At 51.9% G+C, this 13,605-nt stretch overlaps 1 protein-coding gene and 1 non-coding gene across 2 annotated transcripts; both read right to left on the reverse strand.

Annotated features, from left to right (window-relative positions):
- Window positions 1-1,698: 1,698 nt before the first annotated feature.
- B0T15DRAFT_484835 (uncharacterized protein) lies at window positions 1,699-2,160 on the reverse strand (the record flags this gene model as incomplete). Its single annotated transcript, XM_062866247.1, has 2 exons — window positions 1,699-1,756; window positions 1,796-2,160. 2 exons carry the CDS (start codon window positions 2,158-2,160, stop codon window positions 1,699-1,701), a joined length of 423 nt encoding a protein of 140 aa, XP_062720893.1.
- Window positions 2,161-11,113: 8,953 nt separating this feature from the next.
- B0T15DRAFT_t149 lies at window positions 11,114-11,190 on the reverse strand. Its single transcript has one exon. It is a non-coding gene; the product is annotated as a tRNA-Ser (tRNA).
- Window positions 11,191-13,605: the final 2,415 nt, after the last annotated feature.

The raw sequence follows: 13,605 nt of genomic DNA on the forward strand, positions 1-13,605 counted from the left end.
GAGCTATCTGAGCGAGCTTTTCCGCCGAGACTGCGTGGTGTAGAAGATATAGCCAACCAACTGCTACGCGTACGCGACGCGCCCCCTATCGGCAAGCTCTGGGCGTATAACTTTATCAAACGCCAGCTAGAGCTCCGGACGCGTTATACATATAGATACGACTACCAGAGAGCCAAGTGCGAGGATCCGAAGGTTATTGGCGAATAGTTTGCTCTTATACGGAATATTAAGGCCAAGTACGGCATTATAGATAATGATATCTATAACTTCGATAAGACTGAGTTTATAATAGGCATTATCTTCCTAGGTATAGTGGTTATAACCTTAGATGGCTATAGCAAGGCGAAGCTAGCCTAGCCTGGCAACCGCGAATGGGCGATGGTGATCTAAGGCGTCAATGCCCTTGGCTAGGCTATCCCTCCGTTTATCATCTTAGCGGCGCAGTACCACCTCGCCAACTAGTATCAAGAGTACAACCTCCTAGCCGACTAGCGTATCGCAACTACCGAGAATGGCTGGACTACCAATATGGTAGGCCTTGATTGGATCAAGCACTTCGACTACTATATAGCGCCTTAGACAAAGGGTAAATACTAGTTGTTGATCCTCGATGGCCACGAAAGCCACTACTCGACCGAGTTCGAGCTCTACTGCCAGCAGAACAATATTATCACGCTCTATATACCTCTATATTCCTCCCACCTCCTCTAGCTACTTGATATTAGCTACTTTGGGCCGTTGAAGTAGGCGTACAGTCGCTAGATCGAGGACTTAGTACGCGCGTATATCAACCATATAAGCAAGCTCGAGTTTCTTTATACCTTTCGCATGGCCTTCTTTGCCTCTATCACCAAGAGGAATATATAGGGCGGTTTTGTAGGGGCTGGCCTTATACTATACGATCTAGAGAGGGTACTTTCGAAGCTAGATATCAAGCTTCGTACACCAACACCCTATAATCATAGGTCTTCCAGACACCACACAACCCTCGAGAAGCTGAGTCACAGTCAACGCTTATTAAGACTCGCATTGCTAACTATCAAAATAGCTCCCCGACTTCAATATTGGCTGCTGTGGACCAGCTTACCAAGGGTACGATGGCTATAATGCACCAGGTGGCCCTCCTTTAGGCAGAGGTGTCTTCGCTCCGCAAGGCTAACGAGGCGCTAAGCAAGCGCCGGAGAGCCAAAAAAATACGTGTGCGGCTTGGAGGATCACTTACTGTACAGGAGGCACAGCAGGTGGTAAGCCAGGGGGCTATAGGTGGGGAGGCAATGCAAGAAACACAGCTGGATGGTAGTGGTGCTGGTGGGGGTCGTACGAAGGTTCGGTGCTATGGTGTGTGCGGCAAGCCTAGTCATAATGCCCGCACTTGCCAGGAGGTTGCAGAAGCCTCAGATTCAGCTATTTCTGATATAATTATTGTTAGTTCCTAGTGTTGTTGTTTTGTAATTGAGGATATTATTGGTAGTGTAGTGGAGAGTGTTCGACTCGCTTATATGTTCGGCTCGCTTATAATGCACGTTAAGCATATATAGTTCTATAACTATCCCGTCGTCCAGCTATAAGACCGAAACTCTAAGGTCCTCTCGATTAGCTATAGCAGTAGCCACGGCGTCGCTGCGGCCACCTAAGCGCTTCTTGCGTTTGAGGGTCTGAGAATACCGTAGTAGTGGGATAGGCAGCACCGGCTGGCCGCTATAAAGCGAGAAGGGCAGGGTCGATATACTTTAGAAAATCAGGATCTAGAGCTATACTTAAGCTTATATAGTTCTTCGTGAGATAGTATAGTTACTGCTTGTCGATAGCCGATACGCAGATAATTATATCCTTATATAGGTCGCTATCGGTATCGAATATCACAACGGGGGAGAGCTCCTTCTTACACGCCATATTGTGCTTGGCGGCCCTCTTGCGCTTAATAGGTAGAGCGGGGCACTCTCCGTCGCCGTTGCTCTCTATACGCCTAGCGGCTGCGGCGAGGCACTCCCTATCGCCGTCAACCTTCGTGCGCTTGGCGGCTAGTGCTATATACTCGCCTATATCGCCGTCCCTCCTACGCTTTCCTCCGGCAATATCTACCACCGACTGCCCTAGTAGGTGCTTTTCTAGGACAAGCTCCTTAAACTTATAGATGCCTTGTATTTCTCCTGCTGGCATTGTAGAAGCTAGGCGTACGGCGCTCTCTAATTGCTCTTCGAGCTTATCGCTATACCGGGTAGCAAAATATCTCTAGCGGCTAGGTCCTAAGATATAGATATATCCACAGAGAGTACACGGTGCTACGCGAGGAAGAGACTACTTATAGACGGCCTGAATATACGCCAGCTATTCCTAGATGCTTATCGGCTTGACGCCAACTTGGCCCTTACGAGTATAGGCATTAGGCGATAGCAACGCTCTTATAATACCAAGGAATCTCGGTCCGGTTTATATAGGCGAGGAGAGTACTTATAGACGCTATAGTTGCCTCGTATAGAAGGTAGGCCAATAGCGAGTCCTGGTAGCTAGCACCTCGATTGAATCTTAGTATATAGATTAGGCTATAGGTATACTCGAGGTAATTACACCACTATACTAGGCTATAGACAATAACCCCTTTTACTCTAGCTCGCCTATACCTAGAATAAGCGAAAGGATTATTAAATATACTATCTATAAGATAGATATCTTAAAAGTGCCATATAAGGCTAGTACAGTTTAGAAAGCTTTTAAAATAGGCGAAATAGCAGGATACTCCTTATAACTTAGAGGGTGCTGCTATCTCTAGAACCCGCTAACGAGCTATAGGTATAGTAGATAATAGGTATAGTAGCTGCGTATCGATATACTGCTCTATTACACTTATATTGTTCATTAGAAATTCGCCCTTATCCTATAGTCTATAGCGTGATAGATAGGCAGCTACTAGAGCCGCTATACCCGGCCCCCCCGCGTTAGGCGTTGAGGTCGGCTAAAGACCCTAGAGACGCAATCGGTCTGCTTCTTTGAAATAGGCCTGCCGGTCCGCTTCGAGCTATAGCCTTTTATAAATCTTGAGGGTATTGCTGATTTGGCCGCGAAGCCTGCTCTTCTTAAGCTTATCGGTTATATACTAGATCTGGTTACGGAGCGCGGTGATCTCCTTTTATTCTTAGAACTTCGCAATCTATATTTCTAATACCTTAATAGGAGCGCCCTCGTCCCGTATAAAGGTTATATTATAAAGGTCGTTGAAAAGTATCTTATCCTAGTATACTGCTTTTAGCCCAAATACTATTATAGCGAGATTAGCTCTTACGATAGCTATCTAGTAGTCATTTTTAAAAACAGGTCCTGAGTAGCCTATAATATAGTTCTAGAGGGCATTTGATAGGCTATCTATAAAAAGAAAGTGTCAATTGACTATCCAATATCTAATAGCAGTAAGTATCTAGGAGCAATATACTATCTATCCGGGCTCTAGTACTAATACGAAGAGAATAAGGGCAGATATCTTTCCAGCTGCCTATAATATAGAGGCACCGACGCCAAATCGCCTAGAAGTCTATATATTTCAGTGGGAAAATGTCACGAATTAAGCCAACAGGACAGCTGCAGGTGGGACAACCCGACGGGTGGCGCAGGGCGCACCCGAACCAATCATTTAGGACCAATGAGAAGGAGCTCTAAGGTGCTCTAGAGAGCAGACGAGAGCTTCAGGAGCTAAGCCAATCAACGCGAGGAAATGGAAGCTCTCGATGGAGTCAACAGAGCACCGAGCTCTAGGGAGCTCTATAGAGCACATGAGAGCACCCAAAGATAGCCAGTATATAGTCACTCGTTCTGGAGGACTCTGGGAGTTCTCCAGTGAGCAATACAAGCAATAGCCCACACCTATTGTGCAGACATTGCGACAAGCATTGTTGTGAACCCTTTGGCTTCACCGAGACCTACAGTCCGACCAGCAGTTACCTTCGACCGGCGAACCCTTTCAGAGGCAGGACTGCCTGTGGTTTCGTCACAGAAAAGAGGCTCGTTGAGGAATTTCTCCTTCTAGGGGATATCGATACGGTCGGTTTTACCAAGATATAGACGCTATAGAAGATCGCTAAGGGATTCGTAGCTTTTATCTAGATCTAAGGCATCTATCTATATCGCCTAGGCGATTATAAGGCTTGCTAAATCGAGGAGGGAAAACGGTACGAGAGTGGTAGAGTAGGCGACGCTATTAATAGGCGGTACTCGACGGCCAACTTGCCCCGGAAATCGACATCCGAGCTGGAGTGCCACAAGGATCACCACTATCACCAATCCTCTTTATACTATATATAGCCTCGCTATATAAAGTACTAAAGGAAAAGCACCCTCTGGTCAGCTTAGTGGGATTCGCAGACGACACCAACATCCTAGCCTTTGGAAGGGACCCCTATATCAACTGCCGGCAACTGGAACAAGCCTGGGCTACATGCCTACAGTGGGCTAGATCCTACGGAATGGAATTCAATGGGGCCAAGTCAGAGCTGATCTACTTCAACAAAGGCCGTAAACAGTGGTCTGAACCACTACGACTAGGCAAACCGGGCCACCCTCATGTCACGATTTGACCACATGCAGTGACCCGGTGGGGCGGACAAGGGTGTATCCGCAGCCAATCATTGTACACAGGGACATGCAAGAGCGCTCGCAGCGCTGATGAGCATATGTAAGAGCGCCCGCTCACCAGGTGAGCGGACGAGCAGAATCACCTAGGCTCACTGGTGAGCCATGGTGAGCGGACCAAAACCAGCTAGTATATAGTCATTCATTCTGGAGGACTCTGGGAGTTCTCCAGTGAGCAATACAAGCAGTAAGGTAGCCCTACATTACTGTGCAGACATTGCGACTTGCATTGTTGTGAACCTTTTGGCTTCACCGAGACCTACAGTCCGACCAGCAGTACCTTCGACCGGCGAACCCTTTCAGAGGCAGGACTGCCTGTGGTTTCGTCACACGTTGCTCACTCCCTTTGACTCTGTCACGGTTCAGATCGAAGGTACCATCAACCATCATGGCGCCTCAGACACCTAGCACCCCAGGATCTCAGGGCCAGACCGCGACCATGCAGCAGATGCAGCAGGTCATCGAAGCCCTCAACACGAGGATTGCCCAACTCGAGGCCCAGAAAGACAATACCACGGCTCTCGACACTCTTAACGCCAAAATCGCCCAGCTCGAGGCCGAAAACGGCAACATGCAGCAACTCGTCAACGAGGCCTACAACGGCAAGCCCAAGGACAAAGCCAAACTCGAAGCACCCCCCAAGTACGGAGGTGACAAGGAAGGACTCACTGGATTCCTTACATCCATGAGGGCCTACCTCAAGTACTACCCGGACAAATTTGCGGACGAATCCGCCAAAGTCATGTTCATCTCCTCACGGCTCGAGGGGAAGGCACTTCGATGGTTTGAACCCACTCTCAAGGATTGGCTAACCAACAGTGCGGACGCTCAGGACGATTTCACCATTGAAATTTTCAAATCGTACGACAAATTTGAGCAGGAAATCCAGAAGGTGTTCGGAGACCATGATGAGAAGCTCCACGCGCAGGAGCGACTCGCACGCCTAAGGCAGACAAAGTCGGCGGCTGCCTACGCCATGCAGTTCCGCCAGGATTCACTTCGGTGCGAGATCAATGACGAAGGTCTTATGCAGTTGTTCTACGATGGCTTGAAGGAAGAAGTCAAGGATGAACTGTACCAGAAAGACCGACCCGATACGCTTGACGAATATATCGCCATGGCTATCCGTATCGACGACCGGATTTACGCCAGACGCCAGCAACGCAAGGGACGCGGAACGCAGCCTACATTCGTCAAGGCCAATGACAAGAAAAAGCGACAATACCCCAGCACGTCGCATGGCACCCACGCTGGACCGATGGACGTGGACGCCACCCAGCGTGAAGAAAAGGGACGGAAGGACAAGTCCCAAGCCACCTGTTTCAACTGCGGCAAGAAAGGACACTTCAAGCGGGAGTGCCGCAGCAAGAAGAACTGGAAGCAGGTGCCCGGCAAGGAAAACGCCACGATCGACAAGTCAACCCGCGTGGTTGAAGTGGCTACGGCAAGCTACACCGAGGATGACTTCGACGACGCAGTCGACCGGGGCATGGCCGAAGGGAGCATCGACGACTCCTCCCGGTCAGGAAGCAACAGCCCCTACGTCACGTTCGAAGAACCCATCACAGGCTACGACATCGCTGCCGCCGCGGCATCGCAACTCGCAGAAGATTGGGGATTCCAGTTGACCCAGAACGAAGAAGGTCAATGGAGGACACGACAATCGGGCGACGAACCTGTTGGCCCGAACCCCATCTTTCTCGCCTAACGCCTCCAGGAGGTTGAGGAAGAACAAGCCGAGCTTCGAACGGTTACCCGAAGACTCGCGGAAGAAAAGGCTCAGGCTATGAGCCAGCTGGAATTCGTCAAGGCCAAGTTAGTCAGGGTCCAGGAGGAACACCACTCGAACTTATGGGATGGGCCGGCACAAGACCAAGGCCAGGATAGGAGGAATGGTGGAATCAAGAACCCCGAGGCTGAATACCAGAAGGCCCAGAACCAGCGAAGACTCAAGGGGCAGGAACCACAAGATTGGGACACTTTTTGGAAAAAGAAGCCGTACAACGGCGTCGGGGACAGCAACGCGGTACGCATCTGGATTGGATTTGGCCCGCGCTACGAACCCCATGAAGAAGACGCACTTCGACTCCAACCCCAGCGATACGACCACGTCTACGTCCCATGGTTCCAGTGCATCGCGCACGAATGCCGATACCATTTTCGATCGAAGTTCGACAACGACTTTTGGCCCGATAGGCCTACCGACCGAAACGGAGAACCCCGACCAGTTTCATGGATTTGGGACGCAGGAACCGGCGCCGACCAGTTCCTATGGAAGGTCGGAAGGACCAGTGCATGCAACAGAATCAGGGTGACACCGCGAAGAACTCAGCCAGAAGACTGCCAGAGATGGCCCAACAACACTCGGCAATGCAAAAGCCAGGATTGCTTAATCCATATGCAAGCAAAGCTCCAGGAACACCACGAACGCAAGACACGCACACGAAGGTGGATGACGCCTCGCGAACGGCGAGAGGAAGAAAAAAGAGCCAACGAAATTCGACAACTGTTCAATGAACTCCCGAGACTTGGACCGCAGGACGGTGACCAAGAGGCACAGGAGGATGGGGACGCCTATCCAGATGCTCAGACGGAGTTGGGAAACGGCTCAGGGCCCTCCGAGGGGCCCGAAGACCACTAAATCCATCACAACGACGACAGATCCGCGGGTGCAGGAAGAACCACGCAAGGAAAAGGATCTACGACCTCCCAGCGAGCGAAAAGGAAGCCGCTGCGATTCAGAACGACAAACCCGATGATAGAATCTGGGTTACGGCATATTAGAAAAGATTCCAAACACTGGCATTGGTAGATGGAGGATCTCAGGTCGACCTCATCTCGCCAGCACTTGTCAACCGACTTAGGATCCCATGGAGGATCAAGAAGAAACAACACATTGTTAAGGGACCATTCGACACCCAATGGGTCCGACGAGAAACAGAACCACTTGACATTACAGTGGAAGGGAAAACTACCAAGGTGGTGTTTGACATTGTTGAAATGGGGCCTAGGAAAGACATGATCCTTGGACGCCCATGGCATCGAGATTACGACCCAGACATCAGTTGGAAGGGAGGTGGCCACCTACGACCTCGAGAACAGAGGCCGTATCCGACCAACCAGATGGGAAGCGCAGACGACGGATCGCAGCAGGGAAGATTGCCCCGGGAGGCGGCCCCTATGGATCCACCGCAGGAGACGGACAGTGCCAGGCAGCGCACTACGGACTCAGGAAGAGGCGGCAGTCACCAGAACAAACAGCGAGAATCGGCAAGACCAGGCCAGAGACGACGCCACTTGCGACGACGCCCTCGCGCGGCTCAGAGAGACACAGACGACATCGAAATCGCTGTCATCTCGATCAACGAGACCGGAGAATTCGAATTCCAGGATTGGGTCACCTGGAGAGAAGCGGCCAGCATCACGGCCGGAGACAAGTTCTCGTACTACCGAAGCACAGAGAAAAACGCGGAGACGGGCAAGATCCCGGCAGAGTACCAGGGACACCCGGCGTTCGAAGCAAAGCATCTTAAAGGGCTACCAGACCACGGACCTTGGGATCACGAAATCAAGCTCAAGGAAGGAGCCCAGTTGAAGTTCTTCAAGGTGTACCACACCAACGAAAAACAAGATGCTGAGTTAAGGAGATATCTTGAGGAGAATCTCAAGATAGGGCACATCAGACCATCAACATCACCGGCGGGCTACCCAGTCCTATTTGTTCCAAAGAAGGATGGGAAGCTTCGGATGTGTGTGGACTACCGACAGCTGAACGGAGAGACAGTAAAGAACCGGTATCCCTTGCCACTCATCTCGCGGCTTCGAGACCAGTTGGCAGGCGCCCGTTACTTTACTCGCCTCGACCTTCCAACAGCGTACGCCCATATTCGCATCAAGGAAGGGGATGAATGGAAGACAGCGTTTCGCACTCCCTACGGCCATTACGAGTATCTTGTAATGCCCTTCGGATTGACGAACGCACCAGCGACCTTCCAGGCGGTCGTTGACCATGCGATCCGCCCATTCCTCGACCGATTCGCGGTCTGCTACCTAGATGATATCCTCATCTTCTCCAAGACACTCGAGGAACATAAGAAACACGTAAAGGCAGTGCTGGATGCACTCCACGAACACAAGTTGTCAGTCAACAAGGACAAGAGCGAATTCCACGTTACGAAAACAGTATTTCTTGGATACGAAATTTCGCCTGGCAGAATCAGGATGGAGCCAGCGAAGATTGAAGCGATCAAAACATGGCCACGACCAACAACGACGACAGAAGTGCGAGGATTCATCGGATTCGCCAACTTCTACCGAATGTTCATCAGGAACTTTGGCGACCTTGCACGACCATTGCACGAACTCACGAAGAAAGACATCGAGTTCCGGTGGGAAGCCGAGCACGAGCAAGCATTTCAGAAGATCCGCGATGCGATCATCGCCGACCCAGTGCTCTGGTTACCAGACCCACGAAAGCCATTTGAGGTGGAGACCGACGCATCCGATTATGCGATCGGGGGACAGCTAGGTCAGCGCGACGAACATGGGAAGTTACACCCAGTTGCATTCTTTTCAAAGAAGCTCGAAGGACCACGGCTCAACTACCCAATCCACGACAAAGAATTGCTAGCCATCATCGAGGCTTTTCAAGAATGGAGACCATACCTCAGCGGCACAACTCACGAAGTTCAGGTCTATACAGACCACAAGAACTTGCGATACTTCACCACCACGAAGGTGTTGAACGGACGACAAACTCGATGGGCAGAGTTCCTTTCAGAATTCAACTTCAAGATCAATTATAAGAAAGGCTCGGAGAACGCGCGAGCAGATGCATTAAGCAGAAGGCCAGATCACTTCAGAAATAGCCAACCAGAAGCCTCGCCACCATTACTTCAACAACAGCCAGACGGTTCTTTACGGCACGCTCCCCAACCGATGGAAGATCCCGACGACGATACGCTTCCACAACAGGGCGAAGATCCCGACTTACAACCTCTGCAACCGTTTGAAGAATGTTGCGCAGTCTTCAGGGAAAAACGGCTAGGAAAAGACTTCCAGGACCGGAAGAGGAACGACGCAGACGATAAGGCAGGCATCTCTTGGAGAGATGGAGCGTTGTGGTACAACGGCAAGGCCTACGTCGCACCACAGGATCAAACAGAACTGATCAAGACACTTCACGAGTCGAAGCTCGGAGGACACATGGGAATTGCCAAAACCATCGCCAAGGTTCGGCAACACTACGACTTCCCAGGACTCAGGACTAGAGTCAAGACTGTTGTGCAGGAATGCGACCTCTGCAATCGAAGCAAGTCGGCACGGCACAAACCATACGGGCTCTTAGAACCATTGCCAGTTGCAGAACGACCATGGAGTTCGGTGACGATGGACTTTATCACCAAACTACCGCTTTCAAAAGATTCGACTACCGGAACGAAGTACGACAGCATCCTCACTGTGGTCGACCGACTTACCAAGTGGAGCTACTTTTTCCCGTACAGAGAATCATGGTCAGCAGAGCAACTTGCGGATACGATCTACCGGCACATCGCAGCAGTTCATGGATGGCCGGAAGAATGGATCACAGACCGAGACACCAAATTCGCATCAAAGTTTTGGCAAGCGCTTACGAAGCGTTTGGGCACGAAGAGCAAGCTTTCAACAGCATACCACCCGCAGACAGATGGCCAGACAGAAAGGCTCAACCAGATCGTCGAACAATACCTTAGAACGTTCGTCAACTTCCAACAGGACGACTGGGTTGACCTATTGCCAGCGGCACAGCTCGCATACAATACAACGCCAACGGAGACAACAAAAGTCACTCCGTTCTTCGCGAATTTTGGTTACGAAGCAGATTTACGCCAGGGACCAGATGTTGCGGTACCCAGGGCAAAAGTCAAGGCAGAAAAGATGCACGCGTTGCACGCGATGCTAAAAGAAGAACTCGAGTTCGTTAGACTCAGGATGAAGAAGTACTACGACAAGCATCGGCTCGAGGGACCTCGCCTTGAGAGAGGAGACATGGTCTACCTCATTTCCCGAAATTTGAAAACGAAACGGCCAAGCCAGAAACTCGACTTCAGGAAGATTGGACCGTTCAAGATTGACGCAAAAATCTCGACATCCAACTACCGACTTTCGTTACCATCAACGATGAAGTTACGCACCAACGTCTTCCACATCTCGCTCCTCGAACCAGCACCCGAGAACGCACGGGCTGCGAAGGACATTGAAGCCAAGGACGAAGAAGAAGAATGGGACGTTGAGGAGATCTTGGATTCACGAATAGCCAACGGAAGGCTAGAATACTTGATCAAATGGCTCGACTTCGGACCGGAAGACAACTCATGGGAACCGGCAGAGCATCTCAACTGCGCAGAAAAACTAAGAGAATTCCACCGGCAGAACCCAGATCGGCCAGGAGGAAGGCGCAAAAATCTCCGTATGAGTCGCCTTACCCCGCGGTAAAGCCACTCACGTGGAGACGAGGCGCAGGCAGGATTCGAACCTACGATCTCCCAGAGCATTCACTCGGGTGTGACAACCAAGCTACACCACTGAGCCATTTCATTTGTTGGGAAACAGGCAACAAGAATCAGATTGAGAACCCCAGGCAGGAAAGAGCGGCTGCAGGCAGCCACGCTACAACACAACACGCACGGCAGGCGCGACCGAGACCTGACCACCACCAACTACGAACCCCCACTACCCTGAGAAGCTGCAGGAGTCCCACCAGAGGGATCCTGACCGACCGAAAGAGGAGGCTCCACGGAGGGAGAGCCAGCACCAGCGCTAAAGAAGGCGGTCAGCACGAAGAACGACGTACGGAGGGGATAGGGGCACCCACTTGGCGGTACCCCCGAGTAGCGAATCCAAGAACGGATCGTGGCCCGCAGAACCATACGGGACAGCACCAATGGCCTCCCAGTCTGACACCCCTACGGCACCCAAGGCCTGTGCCTGACCGACCAAAATCTGTTCATCCGACATCGGGACCACACCATCCTCCTCGTCCAAACCTTGCATGCCACGGCGAAGCAGTTCGGACCCCCGCTCCTCGACAAAGCGGCGTTGGCGACGCATCCGGTTCAGCCGCGACAACAACACCGCAAGCTGATCCTCAATCTCGGCAATCTCAGAATCCATTCGCTTACGCTCGGACGCATTACTCAACACTAGGAATGTTAGCAAAAAAAAAGGGGGGGGGAAAGAACCCATCAGCCACACTCACGAAGGGACGCGACGCTGGTCCCGTCGCAAGGTTTCCCCAGACGAACGCAGCGAGAACACCGGGAAGAGCCCTCCGCCACGACGCATCGCGCGCGTGGGGTAGCAGTCCAACAACGAGTGCAAGGCATCTCGGCCTCCACACCAACAGACTCGATCTCTTCAGCAAGGGCGTGCCGTTCGGCAGTCGAATTACGCAGACGGGACGGCTTCTTCACGCGTCCCGACATCGTGTTAGCATCCTGAAAAGGTAAAGAGGGAGACAGCAGGGACCCGCGTACCTACAGAAGCAAGGGCAGTTGGCGCTATTTGAAACAACCCAAGTCTTTCGGGGCGAAAGACGTTGAGGAGGGGCATCGTGTCACGATTTGACCACATGCAGTGACCCGGTGGGGCGGACAAGGGTGTATCCGCAGCCAATCATTGTACACAGGGACATGCAAGAGCGCTCGCAGCGCTGATGAGCATATGTAAGAGCGCCCGCTCACCAGGTGAGCGGACGAGCAGAATCACCTAGGCTCACTGGTGAGCCATGGTGAGCGGACCAAAACCAGCTAGTATATAGTCATTCATTCTGGAGGACTCTGGGAGTTCTCCAGTGAGCAATACAAGCAGTAAGGTAGCCCTACATTACTGTGCAGACATTGCGACTTGCATTGTTGTGAACCTTTTGGCTTCACCGAGACCTACAGTCCGACCAGCAGTACCTTCGACCGGCGAACCCTTTCAGAGGCAGGACTGCCTGTGGTTTCGTCACACCTCATGACCATACTATGGTTAAACCAACGGCTTCAGCCCGGTTCCTAGGGGTCTGGCTCGACTGGAGGCTTTCTTGGAAGGCCCACGGAGCCAGCATAGCTACCAAGGTAAGAACCCAAGACTTTGCCCTATCAAGGATAGCAGCCAAGACCTGGGGCCCGGGGCTAGCCAGGGCCAGAGAGGTCTATACCAAGTGCATTCGTAGCGCAATAGCCTATGGGGCATCCAGCTTCCACAAGCCTACAACACTCAACGGCTCACCACAAGGCCTAGCCAGGGACCTAGCAAAGGCCCAGAACCGAAGCCTACGCATCGTAGCCGGGGCCTATAAGGCTACCCCTATACGGAACCTCGAGATGGAAACTTGGATCCCCCCCCTAGACCTTTACCTTAACAAGAGGCTAGCCGACTTCGAAGGCCGGCTCAACGAGCCTATCCTACAGGCCGGGCTAGGCCCAGAGGCCCTGAGACGCCCACCAAAGGAAATCATCCAAGGGGCTTGCAACAGGCTCCAACGAAGGTTCTGGAGGCTACGGGGCCGGCCCCGGAGCCCAGGAAAGCCAACAGACGTCGAAAAGGCCTCGGCTGTAGTGGCCGAATGGAACGCCCAGGCTAAAGCCTTGGGCCCACCATTGGCCAAGACCTAGGATGACTGGGCATTATTAAGAGCTTGGGAGGCCAGGTGGAAAACCCAGGTCTAGGGACAGCCAACCAGGCTAGCCGACGAAGGCCTACCAACAGTTCTCTTCACAAACCAAGGCCTACGGAAACACCAAGGCCTTACAAAGGCCAAGAGCTCCCTACTAGTACAGGCCCGTACGGAGGCTATAGGCCTATGGGACTTTCTTTTTAAACAAAAGGCCCGTAACCAGCCTACCCCCTATTGCGAATGCGGGGAAGGCCGGGAGACAGTAGAGCATCTTGTGATTTGGTGCTCTATACCACCTATACCAAGAACTTGGCCTAGGCAACTAATACGCACCCACCGGGACC

Source organism: Chaetomium strumarium (assembly GCF_033439665.1).
Source record: "Chaetomium strumarium strain CBS 333.67 chromosome Unknown B0T15scaffold_4, whole genome shotgun sequence".
Lineage (NCBI taxonomy): Eukaryota > Fungi > Ascomycota > Sordariomycetes > Sordariales > Chaetomiaceae > Chaetomium > Chaetomium strumarium.